Here is a 27,752-nt window from a genome sequence, read left to right on the forward strand (position 1 = left end):
TGCTCCCGCTCCAGCCACTGGACCCACTGCACTGGACTGGAACCCACTGCATTAGAATAAAGGTGCAAGAAGATGGCAATGAGTGGTAAATGGTTGGAGCATGACTCTGAACTGCATATCTATTTCGATGACTCGTCTTTTGAACATTTTCCAAACATATTAAAAGCTAGCATTAAGTCAAACGCATACTTCTTAGGGGAAAAGGTAATAACTTCGCGTCTTATTTGTGATCTTGTTTTATAACTTATTTTGAAGAAATTAGGCTAAATCAACTTTAAACTGCCAACCCTGGCATAGTTTGTTAGGAAACTAATATTTTATGCTGATTGTATACATGTTGTTGATATTGGACAGAACTTTCATTTTTATGAAAAATCTTACCTTTTCTGAGAAAAATATCTATAGTGAGCGTACATGTCCTGGAAAAATTGACAGAAAGTATGATACTATCCGGAATTTTCTGCCAAAAATTGAACCCACTCAGACACATCCTCGGGTTGCCAGTGCAAGTAACCCCCCTCCCCTGGAAAAAAGGCTACCAGCTGTGCTGACAATAGAAATTTAGCTGTGCTGACAATAGAAAAAATTAAGCCACACCCTTTAAAAATGTAGCCATAAAATACGGTTTATTTAGTAAAAATTGATAATAAAGCAATTTGCTAAACAGCAGCAGTATATCGATTTTAATTCGTAACTTCGAACCCAGTTGAATCCACACATTCGCTCTCATGTAAACAGGGTTTAAAATCTCATGTAGAGTGTTCTTAACAATATCAAGCTGGCTGGATAATTTTTGACAGGAAACTTTGATGCAGCTAAATGTCCTCACATCTATATGCATTGTAGAGGGAAGGGTATGCTGCTATGTGCATGTTGTATTCACGCTTCTTCTGTAAGAACCAGTGAATTTAGGTTCAGTTTGATTGTTCTTAATTTTTGCAAAAATCTCAGGCTGGATTGTTCTTAATTTGTTCTTAAATAATTTGAGTGTAAGCTGTGCGATTGCTAGCTTTTTCACTCTAGGGAGGTGTTCAGGTTGCCAAGAAAGTGAGTGAGACAGCCTTCATTTGACGAGAAGATTGAATAAAAGCAACCACACATGGCTAAGGATCCTCGTTTTTGGGACAAAATGTTGTGCAAAATTGCATTTTACAATAGCTCAGCCTTAGCTTGTTCTTAATTTGTTCTCAGCTTTTGATGCACAGTTGGCAAGCTTCTACCCTTTTGATACAGGGTGTCAATGTCAACTATAGGGGTCCTTTCTCTCTTTACCAATCTCTACCTTAAAATTCTGCACTAATTGTTGTTTTTATTTGAATGATGTGCTGCTGGTCTGGTAGCAATTTGCAATTGCCAGCAGTTCTTCCCTGAGCAGTTCAAAGCTGACATTCGCTAAACAAGATTGAAAAGAGGGCTCCTATTGCTCTTCTGCTTCATCTTTGTGTAAACAAATCTTCTTGGTTCTAGCATTGGATTTATCCTGATACAGATCCTCTAAATCCTTTATTCTTCGAGAACCTTTTGTCAATCTCCTCCCATCTGAGTTTGAGGCTGTAACCAGATGGTAACGATGACTAGTTATCTTCTTTTTCTTATTTCCTGTTTTGAATTTTACACTATTTTCACACATTGAAGCCCCCTCCCCTAATTAATTGCAATCTACTTGGGCTTTATATCCTGTATAACAGCATACTAAGTGGGAACAAATACAATAAGCAACGGCCCATTCCCCCCTCCCAATATGAATTTAGTTCCCACAGCACTGTCTCTGATATTTGCTCTTTCATATTATCATGATATGGATGAAAACTGTGACCTTTATCAATTCCTAAATGAAACATGGATGTTATTTAATCAAGCAATGAATTTGTGAGTGGAAACAGAAGATAGGAGTATGCTCCTCTGCTTTTCTGCCTTGCATTCTGTTTACACGCTCAAAATTTTATGGCTCTGGTACCCAGGGTCCAGGTCAGATTGTACACATGGCTAAAATAGCTTCTCCTGGCTTTTGCTAGGTTTTTAATTGTTCTATTGCAGAACTAACATAAAATAATAATGCTAATGATAAAAGCAGTTATATCGCATCATTTATTCACAGGGCTCATAGGCACATTACAATTGAAAACATTAGGTCAAATTTTTAATGTATGTTTACAAAGGGTAAAAGTTTACAAGGTTTTAATTCATTAAAATTTAAGTTAAAAATATTATCCAATAAAATACTGTTTGAATATATGTATCTTCAAACAAGATTTAAAAGTTTCTGAAGTGTTGATGCTCTAACTGAGTAGGGGAGTCTTTTCCAGAAGAATGGGACAATTTGTGAAAGCATGATCACCAACCATAATTAATTTGGTCTTTCCTACATCTAAAAATAGTCCATCATCAGCAGATCTGAATGAGTTCATCATCTAAGAATAGTTTATCATCTAAAAATAACCATGCAGACTCAATTCTGAGTATTTTGTTTCACCGTGATATTCTTTGTAGTAAATACCTATAGTTGGTTGCAATTACTTGCTATAGGGACAGTGCTCATACAGAGTGGGTGTCTTAGCCATTGTACCACCATCAGTATCATCTGCCTAACACATTGGAAGACTGACTAGTTCCCAAACTATACGGCTGCTCTACAGTCCATCTGTCACCTGCCTCCCGTGACTTCACATATCCTGATTGGGGGCTTAGTGGGTACTTGACAAGGGTCTCTCACAGGCTGTGGAGGGAAGGAGATGCCTTACTTTCTCCTGTTGGTGGAGATGTTCCACCCCACTAACCCAAGCCATTAGTCAGATGCAAGTTTTTTTAAACTTTGCCTGCAGAATGAACAAAAATTCAATTCTACTGGCTTAAAATCTCATTTCATTCAAAAAAGATAACTTTTCGATACAAGTGCTATTTATTTTAGAAGCAACTTCTATAATATCTATTTTTCTTTTAAGGATCAGAATGATATTATTCACTCCAAAGTAAAGGTACGAAAGTTTAAAACATTAGCTATTTTGTTATGTATAATTTTGACTTGAATTTTCTCTCTTTACCACTTACAGTGTCATCAAAGGTCTCTTTAAACTCACAACCAAACAGTTATTCAGAAACCTTTAGCCCTGCAGTGATGGTTGCATATGTTTTAAAACACCAAAGTGCCTCATGCCAGTTATTTGTTAATTGAATTGTTTATTCAACAAAGGAGAATCAGCCATGATATTCTGCATGTGTGCACTTTTTCCAATGTTTGTGCTGTTATACCCAAAAAGATATAAAGAAGGGAAGCAAACAAGCAATTTAGTGGTCTGTTGTTATTTAAGTAATCATATGAGCCATTTTTCTTCAACATCATTCCCAATTCTAAACTTAAATTCCCAGGGATCATTAATAAAATTCAGCTAAGTTTGTAAATATATGCCAAAAATTATTTGACACTTGTTGTTTTTCATAGAAACTTCCAGGGAAAGAAGGACAATCTGTTGAAATTTTGGATAGCAATGAGTCTCTTCTATGGGAAAGGGGAGATTTTGTTGCATATGTGTTTCGTTTAGAAGACTTTAAGAATACAGTAAGTGAAAGCAAGATGAAGCCTAATTATGAAATTTTTGAATTTACTTATTATCACTTTTTTGGCAAAGTTAGTTTTAAGAATTATTTAATTGGAAGCATTAATTCATTTTCCATAGTTGACATGAAAATTTTTAGCGTCTATGTTGTATGTTTTGCAATAAAGAAAGCCCCTAAAACCACAGTATCAGTTCACATTGCATTTACATTGTCAGAATAAGTTAGTTTTAGTTGCAACTTGTTTTATATAAAATTTATTTGTAGCAAAAGAGGGCAGGTAAATGGTAAGGCACATCCTCCAAGAGGTCTCAATTCAACATTATAGAGCAGAAGTTTAATTTTTCAGGTGAACTAAATTCTCTGACAAATGATCAAATTTATAGACTGAGGGGCTAAAATTGTGTTTTAACTGACAATTCAGCAAAACCTGGGGGGCACTTGCTTGCCTCCCTACATCCCCACTTTTTCTGCCACTGTTCAACGAAGTAAACAGTTGTCATTTGTTTCAAAATGATTCCTTAGTATTTCTTATGCGTACATAGCAACTGAGCTGATTTCGTTAACTGAGCTGGGAATATAATTTGATTGGAAATTTATTTGCATATAAATTTTTGGAATTTTTTAAAATATTTTTCAATTTTATTGTACCATAGGTTTTACGCTTTGAAATATGTACAGACTTCTCAAGCTGCAAGGAATTTTCTTTTCCTTATTCAATGCTAGAAAAGTTGTATGGAAGTATGAAAGTTTCACTTCATGGCAAAAACAATGACAATGAAATTGGCAGCATAAAGTGTATGAATTTTTGACATTTCTCTAGTTTTTCTTCAGTTTTTTTATTTGTTTACAGGAGGCGTATCAGATATTTGAGCCACTCAAAAAAAAACCAAAGCTATCTAAATGTACTATAGGTACGAAGATTTGTTAAGAAAATAATTGTTAAGCCTTGTAAACAAAGACGATTTTTGTTCCAAAAGACGAAGATTTTTGTTCCAAAAGACGAAGATTTTTGTTCCAAAAGACGAAGATTTTTGTTCCAAAAGACGAAGATTTTTATCTTTTAGTGTGCAGGGTCAATTTCTTTAGTGTGCAGGATCAAATTGAAGAATTTTTGTCTTTTGCGATAACCTTTGAGATAAGAAATGTTTCATATCTTTGGTCTTTACGACTAAAGGCAAATTTGTGCAGTGTGTGGAGGCGTATTTCGTGCACGTGACTTTCTGTGATCATTTCTCCTGCCAATAAAGATAGCTTATCGTACACTGAAAATCATAGCCAAAAAGGGGGAGATCGGCAAACAGTTGTGCTGTGTGCGGATAGCAAGTTCTTTTGAGAAAGACAAATATCTTTATCTTTTTTGCGACAAAAGCCTGCTGTGTGTGCTAAGCTTTGAAGTAGTGTCTGTTAAATTCAAATCCTACTCATCTCCACCAAGGTAGCTTCAAATTTCATTAAATTTAGTGAATGCAATAGGTGAATGATCCTTTTTTCAGTTATTAAGAAATTTTTCTTTTAAATTTAATTTGTTTCTTTTACTTGCATAGTCAACTACTTGATTATTAACCCATGGAGAAGTGACTCAGTGCCCAGAGATAGTTTGCTTGGTTTGCAACCTCAAGAATGGCATCCTTTTGAAGAAAAGGAAAGGCACACATTAAATATAGGCCATAGGGGATGCGGTGTTACAAACGGGCAGCCAATGTAAGCATTAAAAATTTTTTATTTTAAAATAATTTTTGCGAACTTCCCTGGTCTGTAAAATCTCCCCGTTATTTTTTGCTGACGGATCCAGCCTCTTTTTAAATTTTCATTGGAAATATAGTGATAACCTCTTTTGAAATCTCATCCGTTAATTAGCACGCGTCAAAGTGGTCTACAGAGTTATGAACAAGTGAATAATTGCTAAAGTTAGGATCTTTACATTGATAATGTTAAAATGTAGTTTCCTGATTGGGTCCAACGAAAGTTATTTTGCTGTGCTTCTAGATTTTACCGCCCACGGACGGCCCATTATCAATGAAGAAGAAAATGAGGAACAAAAAGTAAAATAAATGAAAAAGCAATGAGTAAGAAATTATGACGCGGTTCTCGCTAGTGAAGGAGAGAAATATGTATGAAATTCAAATATGGTTGCTATATAGAGGCAGCTTTTAAATTGTGCAACATTTGGCAGAAAGGTCTTACGATCCCTGAAAATGGCCTTCGATATCAAAACTCAAAACAAATGAAATGTGGATTTTACAAGATTTCTTTAATGATTTGGCAAATGTTGTACATGACAAACGTCTTTTCAGTTCACAGGGAACACCCATAGAGAACACAATTGCCTCATTCAGAACTGCATTTGATAATGTTAGTAAATTCATCCTTTTTATATAAATAAGTTATTCGCTTTTATAATTAAATGAAGCAGGTAGTCTCATTAAGGCTTTGATTGATGTTGTATGAATCTGTTTATGACCAAATGAATTGTTCACACAAAGCAATAAAATTTGCGTCTTTATAATATTAAGCATTATTAAACCTTCATGAGAAAGACATGACATGAGACCCTCCATGAGAAAGACACGACATGTTGCTAAATGCATTCGCATACCATTTCTTTCCATTTTAGTCGTCATCACACTGGTTCTTGTGTTGTTGGATATCAGTAGTATCTTTGATTTGTCAATGTTACACGTGAAATAGGTGTCCTCCATTTCTCCCAGGGTGCAGACTTCGTGGAACTTGATGTACAATTGTCAAAAGATTCTGTTCCAGTTGTCTTCCATGATTTTTATGCAAATATCCAGGCAAAGCAGGTAAAGTCTCAAAATTTCTCTTCATTTATATCGTTGATATCAACTGGTTTTTCAGCTAACCATAGCTCATTTGATATGATGAGCCCTCAAGTTGTGCCAGATCGCGAATACGCGTCTCTGCCTCTTCCTTATCTATTATATACGCTTTTATTATAATAACAATTGACTCCAGTTTCAGCCTGGCGTTTCTTATTTTTTCACACATATTCAGCCTAAGGTGTTTCTTATTTTGCTTCTTATTCTTATAATGAAATTTCCTGTGCATAATAGTTTCCAGACACAACGATAAAGTTATTAATGCCATTTTGCTTATTTTTGATGGTATTTTATTTTTCTAGAGTTTTGTTGAATTTCAGCCTGCAAGATTTCTTGTGTTGTTCGTAATTTTTGGGCAAACCTCAGCCTGATGTTTGTTATAAGGGTTATTCATATAAGGGTTTCCCTTATAAGGGTTGTTCTTTTAAGGGTTGTTTTTAAGGGTTGTTCTTATAAGGATTGCTCTTATAAAGAAGCTTCTCACTGTTACTATAGCTTATACTACCTGATCTTTGCATTCACACAGTAGTCTTTGTATAGAAAGAGTTTTAAAGCACTGTCCATTGTCTGTATTTGTTGTTATGAATAACTTGGTTATTGATGTAAAGCATTGCTATATTGCATTCTACCTAGACGCGCAAACAATCGAGAGTGATTAAAGCATTAAGTGTGGTACATACTGTCTCTTCATTTTTGTGTGTATTAAGAAACATCTTAGTTTACCTAGTTCAATCTTCGTGAGTTTACCTAAAATAAACTACGCTATCGTGTTCACCTCTAAGCAATAATAAAGCCCCTTTTTTATAGTCAACAGGCTGCACAACCAAAATGACTATTCCAGTTAGCGATATGACTTTGGAGAATATGAGAACATTCGAGGTGATATATTTTCAATGATCCTTAGATCTCTTATGATTACTATACCTTTAAATATACATACCACCAATGGATCTAAAGAAACACACCAATACTTTTAACAAGAGTAATCCCACTGTATCACGGTTTTCATAAATTGTCTAGTTGATATAGATCAAATTTTAATCAACGAGTTTTCATGATATAAAACCAAATTAGTAAAGCATTAAGCAAAATATTCATAATAAGAACAGTATTTGCACTAATTACATGAATTCCAAAAACTTCGTTCCCATATTTGTAATTCATTATTTTTTAGCTATACAAAGTCAAAGAAATATACCGTAAATCCTCGAACTGGCCCCTTTTATAAGCCCCCTGGTTTATGCCCCCGCCCTCGAAGTAAAAATTCTTAATAAGCCCAACCCCCGAATATGCCTCCACCCTTACATACAAATTTTTGAGTTTTAATAAGCCCCATTTGTAGCTTTTTACAACAGAAAGATTCGCTTTTTTGATACATGGTTGATAACATTCGGCAGCGAATGAAAAACATAAGATAAGTGAAAAATGACGATGTGACCGCCAAAGACAATGAAATATCAATATTTTGGACTGAAATATTTCTTTGTGTTACTTAGGTTTAATATTTTAAAAAAAAAGGTTAAATAAAATTGCTAAAAAACGAGCTATTTATATGGCAACTTGGAGTCGGTTCTTATAAACACCCACTTCGTATGAGCCCCCCCCCCCCCTCGAATATGAAAATTAATAAAGCCCCCATAGGGTTAAGCAGTGGATTTACGGTACCGAAAGCCTTTACTGTTCTTGCCATTCTTCCCACTTGAAAAGCTTTTTGAACTTAAATTATCAATGCAGCTATAGTACTTTTATGCTTGAGCCATAGAAATGCAGCTATAGTAATGTGCTTTCTAAAGCTAACTTTATTGCAGGATTTGATAATGTTAATCTGGATTTCTTCTTAGTTTATGTTAAAAGATGATAAAGGAGATTTTCCTCATGACAAGCCAGAGAAAGGTGTTCTGTTCCCTTCATTGGAGGAGGTAATATACTCATCGATACGTTTCTGTTCTTTTTTCCGTGGCTTTTCAGTATGGATCATATTGTTTCAATTTTGTATTTTTCCCCATAGGTTTTCACCGAGCTACCCAAAGATCTTGGAATATTTGTTGAGGCCAAATACCCGATGCAAAACATAGTGAGCTGGTTTTTAATTTCCTGTGACATTTGATTTGAATTTTGCCCAACCACCCGGCCACATTTGATTTCCTAGATGTATTAACTTGTGCTTATATACACAATTTTAAAAGAACACGAGTTTCAAAATTGGTCAAAAGTTAAGAAAAAATTAAGAACAATTTGAAGCTGAGCTGCTGTAAGATTGAATTTTCAATAACGTTTTATCTCAAAAACGGGGATTTTGGCCATTTGTGGATGTTTTTTCGGTGAATATTCAAACTTGTCGGCAAATGAAGGTTGTCTTACTCACTTTGATGGTAAATGAGGCCTGAAAACCTCCTTGGAGCGATAAAGCTAACAGTTACATTGCTTACACCCTATTAATTTAAAGGCCTCATTAAGAACAATCCAGCTTCAGATTTTTAAAACAAAATTAAGAACAGTCAGCTTGAACTTAAATTTACTGGTTCTTATGAACAAAAAAGAGTTTACAGTTCTTGACTTTATCATTGCCTTTTATAACTGCTAAATTTCCTAATAATAATAAAACCGCTTTAAAACATAAATAATCTAATTTTTTTTCATTTATTTCGCTGCTTTAATTTTTTTTCAAGGACAAAAGTTGGGAAGCTAATCATTTTCCTGATAAATGCAAGCTGGTGGAGAAGATACTCGAAGTGATTTTCAAGCATGGAAAAGATAGGAGAATTATACTGGGTTCTTTCGATCCTGGCATTTGTATAATGTAATTTTATGTATTTTCACGAGTTAAAGACTGTATAGAAAATTAATCACGAGTTTTACTCCCAGAAAGGGAAAAGGTGGGCTTGCCTCCTATACGAAGACCTCTCAATATTAATTGGATTAAAGGCAGTAAAAAGTCTATTGGCCTGCTCTGATGCTGGTAGAAATAATCAGCGAGTTACTTTTTGTCCTAAGCAAAATGATTGTCTTACGTTATTCAAGAAATTTTTATTTCAATGTTGTACATGTGGCTCAAAACTCGAAAATGCACATTTGGTGATTTTGATACCCAAGGACCTTTACATTGACGGTATTCTACAGAGTAATGCTTCTTATTGAGTTGTATGAATGAGTTTTTTCACAAAGTTGCAGGCTTGGTTGTATCTACTTGTATTTGTTTGAATTAGAATTAAAATTAGCATGTAACGTGCTCGTCACTTGCTTGCTAACCTACCCGGCTTCAGCTTAGCAAGCTTCATTTCAAAATCCTGTTGAATATGTTTTTCATAAGTTGAAATCATAGTGTAAGGGCCCAATGTGGATTTTCAAGTATTAATTAAGGTTGCAACGAACCCATCCCCCGCCCTCAGTAGCAAGCTCTAAACAGATTTAGACATTTCCGTATCAATCAATCTGAAAAATCTAGGTCAACTAATCCGGGTACGAAATGTACTTGCTCTCTAACATTGATCCGTATGTTTTCTCTGTAAGATAATATCAAACCAAGGCCCTGACTAAATTGTGAAAGTTTCTTTTAGGTTTCGGCTGAAACAACCTCGCTACCGCGTTGTCTTCATATCATCGTGTGAAAACGATGTTTGGGAGCCTCTTTTTGATGCCAGATGTCGCTCATGGAATATGGCATTGAATTTTGCAAAAACGGAAGGACTCTTGGTACGTAGTTTTTTTCAACAAACTACTGAAGAACGAAGGGATATCCCCGAAATATTGTAGAACGAAAACTATTAAGTGTATTTTGAGGCAGCGTTACTTTCAAGGAGGAATTTTCGTAATCTAACACGGTTTGTACAAAGTATAATATAAATTATTTACTTTGCTTAAAAACTATTTCAAAGCTAGTTTTGTCGTTTAGCTCCCATTTTAAAGGAAATCCTTTGTTGCAAATTCTGTTTTTTTTAGAAGGCCCAGAAATTTTAGTATTCTTAAAGTGGCTTTGAAAAAAGCAAACATTTAGTAAACTAAAGCTTTTCGTCTGACACTCTTCAGAGTTTAAAACGTCAGAACATAGATCGAAAACTCTACGCTAGGAAATATATATACCCAGTTGTGGATCGAAATAGGCCAATCAGAAAACACGAGCACATGACTGTATAGGTTGATAGCAGAATCGCAGGTTTTAGTTGTAATTTTTGCAAGACCGAGGTGGCTGTTCTCTTTGCGGATGGGTTTTGTTTCTAATATTAGACGGAACATGTTGTTTTATTCTATCCTCCAATCTTTGGGTAGTGCGTCCTACGTAGCCAGAATCACACTGGCACGTAGATTCATAAACAACGGAACTTTTTTGTGTGGCAGGAACGCAGTCCTTTTGAATGGACGGAAGGGTCTTTTTCGTGTTTGTAGTACGATTGTATGTTTATAGTGTCGCCACTGCAATTCTGCTATCGGGCAGCATTTACTAGAAAACCCAGATTGTGCAAAAAACTACAATGGCGACATGTTTCGGATTATTGGTAAAGCCCGATCGTCGTTCCACCTAGCAGTTTTGGAATCTATCTACATAAGCACGAAAAAACCGCTACTGTGTAGACAAAAGGAGTTCGTTTTCACCTTAGGACTCCATTGGTAACATTCTCAATAGGCAAGCGGCACTGATCGGTCAACCTATACAGTCATGTGCTCGTGTTTTCTGATTGGCCTATTTCGTTCCACAACTGGGTATATATATTTCCTAGCGTAGAGTTTTCGATCTATGTTCTGACGTTTTAAACTCTGAAGAGTGTCAGACGAAAAGCTTTAGTTTTCTAAATGTTTGCTTTTTTCAAAGCCATTTACAAGCTTTGTACCACCAAAAGATTGTTTGCATATTCTTAAAGTCTAACATTCGAGAATTGCAATTTGTCTTAAACATGTCTATTTTTTCGTAAATTCTCCATAACGCTGTGTGTATTTTCTCCTAGGTATATTTCAGTTTATTTATAACAGGGTAATTTTTGGCAAAGTGCAAAATTGAAATCGAAGCCTGGAAATTTCCGCAAGTTTCCTTGACAATGTTTAAAAGCGTATGATATTTTTCGTAATTTCTTTTAATATTCTTAAAACATCAAACGTAGCCAATCATTTTCCCTATTCTGTATAAAATAATTTAAAAATGTTATGTTGTTACATGCACAATTCTTTTGTTTGACCCTTATCGATCATTTCCTAGGGCATTTCGGTGTTTGCAGACCCGATCATTGATAGTATCCATGACCGCCAGCGCATTGCCCAAAACGCCGCCTTAGAGTTGTTCACTTGGGGATGCCCAACTGGTGCAAACACCGAGATAAGATGTCTGGAACTACAGAGAAGGAGCAATATTGCGGGCGTCATTTACGATAGGTATAATTAGCTTGTATTTTTCTCTAAGCTTTTTATCTGTCGTAAAAACTAATTCCTGGGCATATTTTAAAAAATCGTTATTTCCTGTCAGGCTTTTTGAGCGCATTTTATGTTACTGTGAACAATGCGTTGTAGAATTATCCCACCTTCAAGCAAGAGTTATCACAAAGTTTTATCGTGTGTTTATATGAGAAACGCCCTATCTGGACACAAAATAGAGATCAAGTGAGATTCTGCTCTTCGCTCGCCGGATCTCACCTCTTCGGATGAAATTTTCTCATGTAGATACAAAACTGATGTGTTGCAGGAACAACTAAGAGCTGGGATGAAAAATAAGCCATAAGCTGGCAGGTGGGGTAGAATTTGTATGTAAACATGCGATAATTTCATCGCATCTGCCAGCTTTTGGGCTGGAAGGTGGGATAAATCTTCACATGTAGACAGACCCTAAGTCGTATATCAGTTTTTCATAAAGATTAACTAGTGATTTCACGAATCAGTTCAGATCGCAGATATTCACATTGTCGTAGCTGGATCTCACTGGCTGCCTCCTTCCAATCTGCAGCGATGCTACAAGTGCCATGACAGCTTTGGGATCAGATTCTGAACTATCAGTAATTTTAAGACTTAAAGTTACTGGTATTTGTCCCAAAATAATAAATTTCGAAATCCTTCTTAAAAATGTATCAAAAATCCATTTTCAGTCTCCACCGACTCTTACATCAAAGTAGCTACTTAAAGCATGTAATAGCGCCTTCAGCAGAATTTTAAAGCTCAAATGTCGAGTATGCCCCTTCGCGTATGCCCCTTGTAAAAGTCAAGAGCCCCTATCTGTTATAACTCAAGACATGTGCTGCATGTTCTGTTTAAAAACATCCATCAGTACACATTGAGATAGTTAGGACTTTGACATTGGGGGACCAAAACTTTTTGCCAACATATAGAAATGACTATATTGTAAATAACGTACAGGGGTAACACACAAACATGGAAAAACCAACACAGTCACGCGAGAGGATGTTAAGAGGCAACATGTGGACTTTTCAAACTCAGTACGATCTGCAAACGTTTCGGTTTGGGGATCTTCTAGAATATTGGGGGGGGGGGGGGGGCAGGCCCTGTCAGTACCCTGAGAACGCTGGCTGTGGTTAAGCAGTAGAAGTAGGAGTGTATTTGATGTCCTTTTAAGTATGATAATTAAGGTGTTTATATGATGAAATTTGTAATTTTAGTTTAAGTTGGATTAAAGATAACGAGTTTCCAAATTAGGTAGTGTAAGTCATTCTAATGTCCTCTTGCCTGATTTACAAATGGCGGGCTTCACGTTTTGAACTCTTTATCCCATACCGAGGAACTCTGAAAAGTCTCCTAGATGCTTTTCTAGCTTTGTCTTCTCAAATGTACAAATCCTTAGAATTCTTAGAAGATGAAATTGGCTTAAGAATGAAATACGTGTCAGCAGTTAAGAATTTACTCAGGAAATATCCTCAAAGAACAGTAGTTACAATTGCTCCTCGTGCTGAAAAGTATCGTTTAACGAGTTATCGCTTTGATTTCGTACTCAGTTGTTTGCGTTTGTTTTCTCGTGAGACGAATGATAGCAAAACTATTACGGTTTAACAGTTTATGATGAAATTTTTTTATATCAATAACGATAAAAGTTGTATGCCTCGCATTTTCATTAATTGGGAAATTTCACTGAAATACATTGTATATACTACTAAATCAATAAACTGCCCACGATCGTGACCCATTAAAACCCAAAAAATATCATATGATCCCTTCGTATACTCGTTCAGCATCCACTGTTCATCGCATTTAGGATTCCACTTTTAAGATTTCTGGATAACTTTGCTGAAATCCTGTTCATTTTACTTAGTGCTTTTCGGGGGCATTTTGAATCATTGTCCTTCTTTCTTACTTTTTATAGTGCTTTCTCTCATCTCAGTTTTTTCAATTACTTTTAAAGGCTGGATGAACTGAAGTAGCTGTGCCAGCCAAAGTAACAGCAAGGTTTGTTCATAAAATGGCTCTTGTGAACCGATTGCTGTACGATAACATTTGCATGATTAGTTGCGTTGCCAACTTAGTTTGAAAGGCCTTATACCAAAGAATATTGTTGATTAATGTGGCAGTGTTAAAACAGAATTTAATTTATCCTTTAAGGATCAATTTCATGTTCTCATAGAAAACAAAAAGAGATTTCCAGGAATTATTCGCTATTTCTTTTTCAAACCAGCTCATTTGTAATAGAGTACCGGAGTGTGACGTCATCAAAAAGTATTTAAACATCACCGCCAGATCGGTTTTTTGACGGGGGCTAAACAAATGAAAAGGACACCATTTGACTATCTGACTTTTTTATATACCGTTAAAATTGAAATACAGTCCAACATTGTGTATTCCATTCGGAAGAATACTGTCGTCTGCCGGGCCTGGAAAAAGACCAGAGTCCTTGATGGACTTCAACTATTCGACCGAGTGATGCATTAGTCAAACCTCATGTCATTTATTACGTATTTCTGTAGTCGGATAAAGCAGTGTTTTTCAACCACTGTGCCGTGAGATATTGTCTGGTTCCCCGTGGAAAATTCTCACATTTCACCTGATTGGTCACATTTCATCTTGACCCGATTGCATTTCACCTAAAGCAGCCATTCTTAAACTCCGGCCTGCAGCAAAATTTCATCCGGCCCGCCGAATGCTTTTTACCTCGAAAATATTTTTTGCCGACATTTTCAAAATTTGGAATTCGATTTATCTTAAGTTTTCTTTTGTCCCCTCTCATATTTTTTTCTCTGTAGTAAATATTAGATGCGTTCCATGGACAGTTATTAGTCCAGAAGGGAGTACCGAAATAGGAAATGCTTTATTTAATCATTTTATCGTTTTATAGCGTTTCCTTTCATTTCAACAGATGAAACTATGGAACCTAGTTAAGAAAACTTTAAGAATATTGCCTTGAATTTTCTCCCGTTAAAATCTATTTTAACGGGAATACTTCAACTTATTTTTATCATTTCAACTTATTTTATAACTTATTTTAACTTATTTTAACTTGTTTTATTATAACTTATTTTATTATTTATTTCAACTTATTAATATTTCAACTTGTTTCTGGCCATTCCTAGATTAATATAACCTAAAATTTTTCTTGCCGCCAACCATGGTGGCGGCCTTGACTAAAGACATCCACAAACATAAGATTTTGGCCTTTCTTTAAAATACGCTGTAGTCCCTCGACCTGACTTCAGGCGCTTCTAGCCTAAAAATAGCATAGAACGATCTTCTGACTTACTTCTGACTCACTTCTGACTTCTGACTCAAGCTACAAACCTTTGTGAAAACTATTTTTTGGGTTTATGCGAAAATAGGCAGGCACGAAATAAAAGGCCTGTCTATCTTATCACTAGCATAGCCTGGTAAAAATGAGATCAGAGTTTCATTTTGAGAAGCCAACACAAGGTATGTAAAAGTTGAAAACTAATTGGCCCTCGAAAAAAATCTATATGTTTTTCTGACCCGGCACTTAAAATAATTAAGAACCCCTGAGTCTAGAGGTTGAAAGAAATCACTCCTGCCAGGACATCTGCTAACTCTGTGTTCATCAGAACGGTTTCAAGGCTTCACACGGAGTGAATAGAAATATTTTATTTTATTATAATTTTTATTCGTGTTCGTTTGCTTTCTATTCAAGACACTCCGATAAGAACGACTTCATATTGTGAATACAGACAGTAGTTTCATTTTTCAACACTGCCTGTTGGCGGCGTTCCTCGTGAATTTTTCTATCAAAAAGTGTCATGTGGTTCAAAAAAGCTTGAAAAACACTGGGATAAAGGAAGACGAAAATGTAATGATTATTAATGGTATTTGCTAGAAATTATAATGAGTACATCTGTCAAAAATTCAGTCAAAAAATAAAAAAGTTTGAACGTTCAAAAGTGATGACATATAAGTTTACATTTTGAGATACCAAATTTTTTTAGGTAAATTCTTTTAACACTTCTTTTATCCAGCTTAGGTAATTGGTCACTCGAGTCAGATATCCATGTAAATCTGTTCCGCCACATTCGGGATCTCCCCAACTGACCATTCCAACAAGCTTGTAAACTCTCTCTGAATGAAAGTACATCGAAAACGGGCCTCCACTATCTCCTCGGCATGCATCTTTTCCGTCTTTGTTTCCAACGCAAAACATTTTTTCTTTGACGAAATGTTCATCTTTGCATGTTTCGTTGGAATTCACGTATAAATCTGCAAACTGGAGCTTTTCTTCCCGATCCTTATTGCTATTGACAAGTCCCCAGCCAGTAACATATCCAAGCTGTCTTGCATTTCTTTCAAGTCCGTCCTCTAAGTGATCCGAAGGCTTGGGCAGGCAGATAGACCTAATTTTTCTGGAAAAACGCACGGGCTCTCTCAGCTGAAAAATAGCAATGTCGTCGTTGTAGTTGTGGTAATGTTTTTTCCCAAATTCGAACAGAGGATGTGCGTATATATTTTTGATGACCAAGCCATTTTTCGTAACCCAATCCTTGTCTTTGAGCTTAATTTCTGTATGTCCAACCACAACTCTATATCTACAAAAACAGAAAATTGTTTTATCTATTAAGCATTGGGACTGACAATGTCCAGAAAAGTTGTCAACACTCCTCCTGCCCAGAAATCTTCATTTACAACCTTCCTCATTTTTAATTGGTTTAAAATGGGCATGGTCAGGATATCGCGGGTACTCAACTAGCCTTGATCCGCTCTCCTTGCAACTCTATTTTTCCAAAACATTTTTAGAAAATTGTAGCTTGTTTTCGATTATCGATATTTTCGAGAAAGATGTAAAATTACGTGCTTATATCAATTAAATACAAATGCGCGTTGAAATACCCTCAATGATAATACAAAGAACCTAGAGTCTATTGCAGCTTTTAAAAAGGAAATTAAGACTTGGGATGGAGCCCATTACCTTCTACAGTTTGTAAATAGACTTTCAATTCCTTTTATTGATAATTGATATACATCCATTTACGTTTATACTATATAGATGGTGTATATCAGTTTTTAAAGAACCATGAAATTGCCAACTGTAAATAAATTGATGATGATGATGAATATATAAATCATAAAAAGGTAATGCCTGAATTTTACAGTGCAAAGCAGTTTTGCAAACACATTCATGTTAAAAAACATCAGGCTCACAAATATTATTTGATTTTTTTAATTTTTCATCTGACTGTATTTTGAAAACCAAAAGGCAATACGATTTCTTCACTCCTTCGAGTTTAAAAATTTTTGGTCAACTTCCTTAATTTTTTTTGTTTCTACATTCTTTCTCCGGCCAGTGGCCGTGGAGCCTTGATGTTCTCCTGACACTGGGGACTGACATTTCAAAAAGGCTTTATCTCAGTCGTTTCAAGTCATGCCAAGTCATATCAGGTCATGTCATATGTCATTTGTCATGTCATTTGTCATGTTATGTCATGTCATGTCATGTCATGTCATGTCATGTCATGTCATGTCATGTCATGTCATGTCATGTCATGTCATGTCATGTCATGTCATGTCATGTCATGTCATGTCCTGCACGTCACGGTAAAAAGGAACCGATCCTGAAGATGTCTATGTGATATATCATCCGGAGAAAGAATGTAGAAACAAAAAAAATTAAGGAAGTTGACCAAAAATTTTGAAACTCGAAGGAGTGAAGAAATCGTATTGCCTTTTGGTTTTCAAAATATAGTCAGATGAAAAATAAAAAAAATCAAATAATATTTGTGAGCCTGATGTTTTTTAACATGAATGTGTTTGCAAAACTGCTTTGCACTGTAAAATTCAGGCATTACCTTTTTATGATTTATATATTCATCATCATCATCAATTTATTGACAGTTGGCAATTTCATGGTTCTTTAAAAACTGATATACACCATCTATATAGTATAAACGTAAATGAATATATATCAATTATCAATAAAAGGAATCGAAAGTCTATTTACAAACTGTAGAAGGTAATGGGCTCCATCCCAAGTCTTAATTTCCCAAGTCCAAATCATTGTTATGGTTTTTTGACAAAGGTTTTGTTTACTTCTATTTTTGGATTAAAAAGGTATAAAAACCCTGTTCAGTTTTATAGAATTTCGAAACTGCACGGTTTTATCATGGAAAGACACTGCATTGATTCAAATAAACCTAGTTTCAAGCCACAGTGTTACCCTGTGCAAAGCTGTTTAAAAGACGTACGGTAACATTTTGGGCAGATTGAAAGCAAGAGGTTGAATGGCCCCTTGTAAACCAGCATTGCTGAATGGGTTACCATTCTTGAATAACTAAAAACCAATGGAATGAAAAGATGTTCACTTTTTTAACTAAGTGTGAGCTTTTACTCGTTTATATTGAAAGTGTATGAATGATTTAATAAAATACATTGGTAGACTCTTATAGAATTTCTTTTAGGGCAGAGCTATTCTGCAGTAGCTCTCTCTTACTACAGGCCTATGACGAAGGTAAATTATACTCTCCTTGGTGGTTTTCGTTGAAGATATTTGATTAGCTTACCTGTGTGGGTCCCTAACTACTGTAAAGTTTATACTTCTTCTGCTGTCGTATTCTAAGCAATGGGCAGCTGTCAGAATTGCTGTTTTGTCTATGATTGATCCGCCACATATCAGACTATCTGCGTAAAAAGGTTTTTATTGGAGGTCAAATACGGTTGAAAACAATTGAGTTGTTTTCGATATCAGCACGCTTAGTTTGCATAAAGAGACTGGGGAGAGAAATTGAGTGAAAAAGATGACACGGGTATATGTTTACGTATAGATACGGCATTTACTGGTGACTAATCACTGCTCGAATGGACATAAAAAGTATTCGAAATTTTGTGTATTTTTATTCTTAAACGTTTTCCATAGTCTGTTTTCTTGAAAACAGCTTTTTTGGAAGCTTCTTTCAAGTATGTTGGATCTCTTAAGAAAAGACCTACTATTATCCTTAAAATGGGTGCAGTCCTTCAGGCTGTAGCGTGTCACAACAACAACGCTCATGTTTTCAAGCCTGAAAAAACAAGTTGCAGACGACTATTCAAATGAATTTTACAAACATTGCCTAATTACATGAATTCATCCAGCCCAGTGCTCAAGCATTAGATTTTAACTTCAAATCAAGGTTTCTTCAAATTGCTGTTTTCGAGTAATTCATACCCCCTGTGATAAACATTCTTAAAATATGTTGAATGTTCTGACATACATGTTTATGGCATGTATATAAATGGCAAATAATGTTTCTTATATGTTTCTTAACGGAGCTAACATACATACTGGTGAATGGAGTGAACTTGAAACAACCGAAAAAGCTCTTAGAACGAGCTATCGGTACAGAGATTTAATGGAGAAACTGTGAGGACTTCAATGCCTGCCAAAAGTACTTGGAACACCCACCAATTTACGCTGCATTTGATTTCTGTCATTCCTTTCATGAAAAAAATTGCTACTTCCGTCCCCTTCCCCCTCAAACAATGTTGATGATTTAGAGAAATATCATAAAAGAAGCGCAAAAGAAAGTGCTTCCTAAAATCCTAACCCGTTTGATAGTAAACCAACATTGTTCCGTGGGGGAGGGGGGATGATTGGGTTTGACCTTGGAAATCGATGTCAGTGTTCCAAGACTTTTGGCAGGCATTGTTGGTCCCCTCCTGCAGGAACAACTCACAGTATTCGTGTGCACTTTCTAGTTTAAGTTTCGCATAATTTTCTTCAAGTTTAACGATTTATTATCTTACCCAGCTCTCATTGGACTTGATTGACATCTTAAATGATGACATTTTATCATAGAAACGATTGTAACTAGGCTTGACTATGCATGCATCCTACCTGGCACGTGTTTAGGGGTTTGTCTCATCAGTTATGTCCAAGATTGGAGTTACGATTGACCTATCAAATGGATTCGATTCGTAAAACTGGGATTGAAAATGGTTTCTTTATCTCAATTATTTTTGTCTCCATTTTTTAAAAGTTTGCCATCAATGTATACCTTTCCTAGCTTAGAATTTTCGATCACTTTTAATTTATTATTTAATTTAGTTTATCTGTCATATGCTGATAGTAGACAATTGCATCCGCCACACACCCCCCGTAAAACCGTCCCTGAACGCAAGGAATATGATTTGAAAACTTACAAGCATCTGCTTTTACATTTGACCGGTAAATTGCAACCTGCCATGGCCATCCACTGTCATCAGCATCTTTCCCCTGTGACACCCTTCCTCGACCAGTAGAAAGCGATGGGCCTATCCCGCATAAGCTGTAATCTAATTTAAGATATAAGATAATATAAGATTTGAAGATTTTAACATAAAGTTTTGAGTTTAATAAAAACTTAATACAAATGACATGAATACTAATAACAGTACGAATATTAAAGAAAGGGCTGCTGCTATTGCGGTTAAAATGTTTTTTGCTACCCTTGTGTTGTGTTTACTAAAATGTTTTCAAAATTCAGTATGTTAGTCGACATTTCAATAATTGAACGACCATTACAAAAAACTGCAAAAACTTAGCAAAAATATCTTTCAAATATTTTAATGAACATGGTCGATATTCAATAAAAACAGAGCATCAATAACAAATCGTTGATGAAATTTGCTCAGTATTAACTTGGCAAATGTAGTGGTTCAAGCATCGACAAGTGATTGGAGCATGATTAGAGCGTGATTCAAGCATCGATCTGTGATTGGACATTGATTTTTTTATAATTTATCTAGCGTTCTTCCGTGGCAGAGGTATGCTTCAATTTTTAGAATACAGCTTAGATTTATTCTATGCTCAAGAAAATGGAAAGTCAACCAGTACCTGTTCGAATAATCTTATGGAGCAAAGTTTGGAAATCCTCCTCAGATTTAAGCTGAAATATGAGTTTTCTTCCTGTTTTCTTTGACCTCGAGGCAATATTTTTCAATTCACTTCGCTTGATCTTCTTTCCTACTCCTATTGTGTAGATCTCCACGTTTTGCTCACTCTTAAGTTTTCTAGCAATATCAATTGGACTTCCTTGAAATAGAAAAATATGAGCTTTTCTTCGATGTTTACATGTAAACCATTGAAAAACATATGCTTCTTGAGGTTTGGGAACCTGAGGTAGTTGTAGAAACCTGCCTTTAAAAAAGCAACACCCCCCCCCCCCTTAAAAATTTACCATGTTAATCATGTCAGGAAAATTCATATTTGCAAGGAGAATTCCTGTTTGCAACATGAATTCACTGTCAAAACTTTCTGTGGTTAAAAGTAATGGACCGGTATTTCATAATTCAAAAATTATACAAAAAAGTGGAAACCTTGCCTATGTTACCAAATAAGTGGCATGGGTAAGAATGATGTGTTTGATTAGTTTTGGCCAATCGGCTACCGCTAAACCTCGAATAGTTGAGGAGGCGAGGAACAACTCCTTCCCAGTGATTATGCCATGTTATGTTTCTAAAAAATAGCTTTTTGGCACTTTGAAAGTAATATATTGAAAAATAAGATATTTTCTTATACCCGAAATTAGTAAGAAAATTAAAAAACAAAGAAATAATCCGTAGCTTGTCTGATTAAAGGTTTAAGGTAGTTTTATGTAAACACCCAGTAAATATGAAGAGCTACCAAGGAATGAACTCTTTCCAAAAAGTGATTTCAGTACGTCTTTGTTGTACTGAATATGATTATATCAAACCCTTAAATGTATGTCCTTGCAGGAATAAATATAACAATGTGACAGCTTTGTTACGTCTTAAAAGTATTGAATATAGCTGGTTTATACCTCCAAAGTTATGGGTTCCATCAGTGATCAAAATCAGCGCTCGTTTCCTGTTTCGTTCTTTTTCGCTCAAAATGTTTGTCCTCACCAAGTCCATCCCCACTGCTATCCCAGTCCCTCCTCCTCGGTACTTTATATTTCTAGTTATTTCACAAGCTCTAGTTGCAGTATCGACGCTAGCATCGCCGAGATTGTACACCAGATACGCTTTTGTACTGAATGTCACTGCTGCTACCCTTGTACCCCCCTTTCTGAAAAAATAAATGGCATTTTAAAGCTCTCGATTAGGTAACCAACTTTGAAAGGGTTTGAAAGCTTGCTGTTCTCTTCAGTTTGTTTTATTTTATTTTATTTTTATTTTTAATGACTAACTCACAAAACTTGAGATACTGTACTGTTTCTATACTCAAAGATTTGATAATATTCTTGGAAAATTTTATTTCTAAACTAGTTAATTACTGAATTTAAAAGGCCTTTTTGCCATAGTATACAAATATGATTTAGTAAATTCAGGTAATGAAAGTATGACACTAACTGCTTCACAGAAGACAGTGAGGTGGCACTAGACCCTAGAAAGGGCCCTTCTGGCGAAAGGACGCGCTCCTTCTGGTAGAACTGGTTCTCTTTGGTACATCCGTCTTCTGTGGTTTATCCCGTGGTACCTAGCCCAGCCAGCACACGCTGATAGGAAAAGGTAACTTTGACCCCAAATCTCCTGCTGCCTTGCAGGGTGTGCCTCTTCAAACAAAGACTAAGAAAAGGAAACCCATAGTCCAAATCCATCTGTTGCTTTACAGGCTCAAGGGCTTAAGGTATTGGTTCAAGGCTAGAGATGATGTCTCGATAAAAATACTACCCCCAACTCACCAATCCGCACTGAACCATCGTAGTGAGTCATGCATGGTTCATCCTCATGCCATGAAAACATTAATGAAAAAAAGGCCCTAAGTCCCCAGTGGCCGAAAGGCAGAGGGTGCTAAGAATCCCCGGGTTTCCTCAACACACCCCCTTTACATCCGCACTCACAATGTAAAAATATTCGAAAGATCAAGAAAAAGAGAAAGAACTTGAGCAAGAGCTGGCAAACCTCAAATTGGACTTGCAGAAACAAGAAGAAAGGAAAGCAACTAGAGGAACTACCAAGTGGGCATGTTCTGCATACAATAGGAGATGAGAGTTCTATTGGAGGCGCTGGTTTCCTGGTCAATAAAAAGATCAAAGACCGAGTTGTCCAATATGAAAATGAGAGCAACAGGGTAGCGTCACTCACGCTGAAAGTGAATAACAAGTACCAACTGCAAGTGGTACAAGTATATGCACCAACATGTAGCCACGCAGATGACAAAGTTGAAGGATTGTATGAAGACATTGCAAGAACGATGGAAAAGAATAAAAGTCGCTTTAAGATCTTAATGGGTGACATCGATGCAAAAAGTTGGTCAACTTCTGCAGAATGACGGAATTAGTGTCGGACAATTTGGTTTCGGAACAAGAATTGAATGCGGAACGAGACTTGTACAGTTTACTACATCAAAGAACCTATCGATAGCTAACGCCTTCTTCAAGAAAAAAGAAAACAAAAAACGAACACGAAAGAGCCCCAATGGAACAACTAAGTACGAAACTGACTATCTACTGACAATAAAGAAAGTCCAAAATGTAGAAGTAATACAACAAGTAAAAGTAGGAAGTGACCACAGAATGGTGAGGAGTACCATAAAGATAAATGTTAAATTTGAAAGATTGAAAATGGAAAGGCCAGAAAAAACTAAAGTTAACAAACAAACACTGATGCAATTAGAAGATGAGTTTCAACTGAAGCTAAAAAACCGGTTTGAGGCACTGTATGATGAAGGAGGGATAGATGAGATGGCTAACAACTTTACTGAAATTTTTTAAAAAAATGCGCATTTGAGGTTGCTGGAAATAACAAAAGGAATAAGAATGACAAATTAAAAGCAGATATCAAAGAACTTTTGAAGAAACGAAGAGTAATGTCAAGCAGAGATCTGGACAGAAATGAGGGAAGATCTGAGAGAATACAACACAATTAAAGGTGAACTGACACGCAAAATTAACTTGACCTCAAATGAAAGCATATCGAGCATAAATACCTGATACATAATTATTTTTTTAATGTTCAACACAGTTTTCGAGTTATTGAGCGTCACAGTTAGCCACCGAACATTTCTCGAGCACGGACGAGTTTGCCCGAGCCTTCCGCATAACCATGTTCCCATCACTTGAGCAACACAACAGTCTGGATGGCCGTACTTTTATGACTTTGCGGAGGAGTAGCTTTTGGCTCCATTTCGACAACCTGATCGGAAAACAAATTATGACTCCTTTACAAACCTTTCATAATAAGATTTGCAGGAATATCGCTTTTGAGGCCCTTCCTCCCTCCAGGACCCAGTCTGTGGCGGGCTAAATATATTGGCAGGATTTTTTATTTTCTGGAAACCAAAGTTGTAAACATACTTTAGAAAATTGAAAGGAGCAAAGGTCAATGAGCTGGACACTTTGTATAAACACCAACAAATGGGCTAGAAAAACAACTGAATGGACGCCGAGAGATGTAAAAAGAACCAGAGGAAGGCCAAAACGCAGATGGAGAGACGACATCGAAAAGAAATCAGGAAAGAGGTGGATGCATCAGGCATAAGTGGAGTCATTCGTTGAGGCCATCTGCCAGCAGTGGCATGACGGGCTGAGATGATGAGGTAATGAAAAGGAGTTTAAGATAAAAGAACTTTCCTCGTGCAACATGGGTGCCTGTCTGACTTATGTACAATATTCACAAACACTTAGGAACGCAATATCTTTTGCTGAGCACATAAGAAACTTATAGTCACAGTAACTCAGACTATTTTCTTATGTAAAAATACTCTGATGAGTGTCTGACGAAAAGTACTTTAGTAGAACATGCTTCGGCTTTTCCATTCTATTTTCAAATTTTGCGGTACCAAGAGCACAACCGTTTTCTTAAAGTGTCGGTTAAAACAACATCTGTTTCATGACATCAGACCTTACAGGAGAGATCCGCAATAATTTGCAGATCTAAATGATGCATTCAGTTTAGCATCTGGTGAAAAATAGTTTCTCTTTTATTCATGTTTTGATTTTTGCGAGTTGGTTGAACGCTAAAGTATCAAGGATTTATATTGTTAAATTAGGTACCAAAAGTATTAGATCACAATGAAAATTCTTACCCATAATCATTAGATGGATCCCCGTCTATAAAAATTTCAAGTGATGCAATCAAGAAAGCAATCAAGCTCTTGAAATTTTTATTTTGAACCACGCCCTAATTTTATCTCCCGGATGGGCATTTTTCTCATGAAAAACAACCCTTTCTTCAAAGGAACGTCTTTACTGTGCCGTTAGCATTGAGCGTTATTATATATAGCTTCAAATCAGAGTTTAGAGGTTGGAAATTTTACGTGCGCAAAATTGCAATAAAAACAACAATAAAATGCTACATATCAATAACATAAAGTCTAAATCTTTATAAAAATAGGGGGAATTGTCCCCCTCAATTTCCCCGTGTCTCCACCTTTGTTGCTAGTCATTTGATGAAAAATTTTCGAATTGTCTTACCCATAATCCACTCCAAATTTCACGATAATTTCGCAGATAAACTCCAGTGTAAGATCAAAGTTTTTTTGACCAATACTGCTTGAAGAGTCGATCAGAAATATGAGATCAAGCCCGTCTGGGTTATTCAGCGACAGGGAACGGCCTCTACTCTTAATGCATTTTCCATTCTCGTCAGTTTGGCAAGTTTTTTTTGCCAGCGGCTTGATCAAATCGTTTGAGAATAACAAAGCGGTTTCTTCGATCGGTGGAATCGTTACCTTATTGTCGTCTAGAGAAAAAGACATCTCAAATGTATACGGCAATAAAGAATATTGATTTTAGCCACAATTAGCTGACAAGTTCCTTGCAATACCTGGTAATTATTGTGCTATAAAAAAGTGAAAATTCTCTACAAGTGAGCTGTCCCACAACTTCAGTCAAACAAAGAAGGCTGCCCCACAATTGCTGCTACTCGGGCTGAGATGCAATGACGAATTAATGCTTATTCGATGGAAGATTTTCACTTCTTCATCACCCCTTTCAGGTGGCTAGATCTCAGCGAGGACATATTTCAGCAACATGGCATCAAATATATTTTGTCATTTTTCTAAACCATAATATTCATCTTCAATAAAACATTCAATTCAAGTGAAAAACCGACATACCTATTCAGTTATACAATTGATACAAAACAGCTCAGCTAGCTAGGGCAGTAACGAGAGGAAAAATACTTTTTTTTGGGGGGGGGGGGGGGGGGGTTAGGTGTTTCAAAATTTTGTTCGAGGAATTGTTTTTCTGCAGTTGATTACCTTCACAGAAGGGCCTATTCCCTGTCCAGTTCCCGTGCAGTGTGCAATTATGGCTTTTGTCGCCAATCAGTGTGAATCCGGGTAAACATTCATACACAACGACGTCTCCCTTTTCGAAACTTTTGCCTATTCGTCTTCCATTTGCTGGTACACCAGGATTTGGGCAGTGACTCTCTGCAGGAATGTTAGTGTTTCAAAACTCAAAAATCTTTTCAGCAAGGAAACAAATTAGCTACAATATACTGATTTAAAATACAACTACTAGAAATTTAAGCTTAGAACAATAAGAAGATCAGAAAACCAATTGGTAATTTACAATGCTGAAGGACACACGAAAAACTGTCGATGATCTATCGAGTCATGTGCCCTGTTTGACGTACTTAATAACATGTATAGATTTTAGTTTGAATTGAACAGAACAGAACAGTAAGATAATTGATAAAAGAAGAATAAGGGGAAAAGGAGTTTCATTTAGGAAGTCAATTAGATTTTAGATGTCTTTGATATCCTTGTAACGGTATAGATGTGCATTAGGGGCAAACCTTATTGCCATGCTGTATCTTACATCATTATTTTGTGGTTGCACGCGAGTCATATCTAGTCTTGCTCATTTCAATGCTGCTGTGAGAAACATATTCTTTCATCCAAAAACAATTTCTTCTGAGAATCTTCTTTGGGGCCCCTTCAGGGCCCAAATGTTTGGGGCCCTTAGTTTTGTGCTTAAAGGTACACCGTGCGTTACACCACTTGGGTCACTGCGTTGCAGATGGGATATTTTGTCAAGGAGCTTTTCGTTTGATACTTGCATTTCAGTCGAGATATTTTCAAATGTGTTGAAAGGAGGGCTGCTAGAGAATAGGACGGAGAGAACAGAAACATGTAACAGATTACCATGAAATAAACTCATTAAAGTTTACCGGTTTGGGAAATTTCAAAACTCACTGTTGCTTAAGAGGTTTTCGAATTTGATTTTATTGATTTTACACTGGGTTCCTATATCTATTTTTCGGTCAATGAAATTTCATGAGCATATTTATAGAACTGGACTTGTATCGACTTTTGAAAACTTTTTTATTCTCTCGGAAACAGATAACTCCTTTAACTTGCTGATTTATGAAAGTCTTATTTTAAACAGGGAGTTATCTTCGCTTAATCCCAAACAGTCTCCATTTCCATGACTCAGTTCTCACTCTCTTTCTCCTCCATTAATTTTTTTGCTCTTCCTTTATTCCATGTTTATTTTCCCCTAGGTTGTTTACCACTACTTTTTAAAGTAGTCCTTCTTACAAGTCCTGATTGCTTCTCCCGCATACTGTTAGGTCTACAGTTGACTCCAGATTGAAGCGGAACGTTTCTCTGATTCTGTCTAACCCGGAGTGTCTTGCTGTTTATGTCAATTTTAATACACCAAATCAACTCGATTGTAAGACTTTTTTGAGATTGGATTCTGTTTTCTCATCATGCTATTGGTGAGAAAATCATTTTCAAAAGTTTGATAATTATGAATTTTATGAATTTAGTTATGAATTTAATTATTGAGAAAATTATGAATTTAACATGTGCATAGCTTACTTTTATCGAGACATATTACGAGCTCGCCACTCCAGAGACCATTTGATTGACAGGTTCGTATCGCAGAACCAACGAGAGTATAACCTCCATTGCATCTGTAGCTGACATTGGCACCAACTGTAAAATTTGACCCGAATCTCCTTCCGTCTTCAGGGCGTCCTGGATTACCACAGCTCAACCCTGAAAATTTTAAGAAATGCTGAATAATGCATAATCTGATGTTAGAATGCATATCTTCGACGTTTTAAAAAAATATA

General features: G+C 36.1%; 2 protein-coding genes across 2 annotated transcripts in view; one reads left to right on the top strand and one right to left on the bottom strand.

Annotated features, from left to right (window-relative positions):
* Positions 1–16,172, top strand: LOC135694098 (glycerophosphocholine phosphodiesterase GPCPD1). Its single transcript, XM_065212773.2, has 14 exons — positions 1–204; positions 2,943–2,975; positions 3,440–3,556; positions 4,209–4,350; positions 5,100–5,256; positions 5,850–5,907; positions 6,264–6,356; positions 7,200–7,271; positions 8,234–8,311; positions 8,401–8,466; positions 9,062–9,192; positions 9,950–10,085; positions 11,581–11,753; positions 13,723–16,172. The coding sequence occupies exons 1-14, from the start codon at positions 73–75 to the stop codon at positions 13,739–13,741; spliced, it is 1,407 nt and encodes a 468-aa protein (XP_065068845.2). The 5' UTR covers positions 1–72; the 3' UTR covers positions 13,742–16,172.
* LOC135694096 (complement factor B) overlaps positions 15,608–27,752 on the bottom strand; it is a 22,504-nt gene continuing 10,359 nt past the window's right edge. Inside the window, exons 6-13 of the mRNA XM_065212767.2 lie at positions 27,496–27,675; positions 25,924–26,097; positions 25,136–25,403; positions 21,539–21,786; positions 20,593–20,790; positions 19,920–20,051; positions 18,305–18,422; positions 15,608–16,336 (exon numbers count right to left, since the gene is read on the bottom strand). Coding sequence (XP_065068839.2) covers positions 15,739–16,336; positions 18,305–18,422; positions 19,920–20,051; positions 20,593–20,790; positions 21,539–21,786; positions 25,136–25,403; positions 25,924–26,097; positions 27,496–27,675 — 1,916 coding nt within the window. The 3' untranslated portion in view covers positions 15,608–15,738. The remainder of the gene's footprint in view (positions 16,337–18,304; positions 18,423–19,919; positions 20,052–20,592; positions 20,791–21,538; positions 21,787–25,135; positions 25,404–25,923; positions 26,098–27,495; positions 27,676–27,752) is intronic.

This window comes from Rhopilema esculentum, chromosome 11 (genome assembly GCF_057945365.1).
Source record: "Rhopilema esculentum isolate cy_ngs chromosome 11, ASM5794536v1, whole genome shotgun sequence".
Lineage (NCBI taxonomy): Eukaryota > Metazoa > Cnidaria > Scyphozoa > Rhizostomeae > Rhizostomatidae > Rhopilema > Rhopilema esculentum.

Bases quoted from the DNA above. Each gene is read 5' to 3' on its own strand.
- LOC135694098 (XM_065212773.2), top strand. From the start codon at position 73: ATGGCAATGAGTGGTAAATGGTTGGAGCATGACTCTGAACTGCATATC. The intron at 9,193-9,949 runs GTAATTTTATGT...AGTTTCTTTTAG, and splicing joins GATCCTGGCATTTGTATAAT to GTTTCGGCTGAAACAACCTC. The intron at 10,086-11,580 runs GTACGTAGTTTT...ATCATTTCCTAG, and splicing joins CAAAAACGGAAGGACTCTTG to GGCATTTCGGTGTTTGCAGA.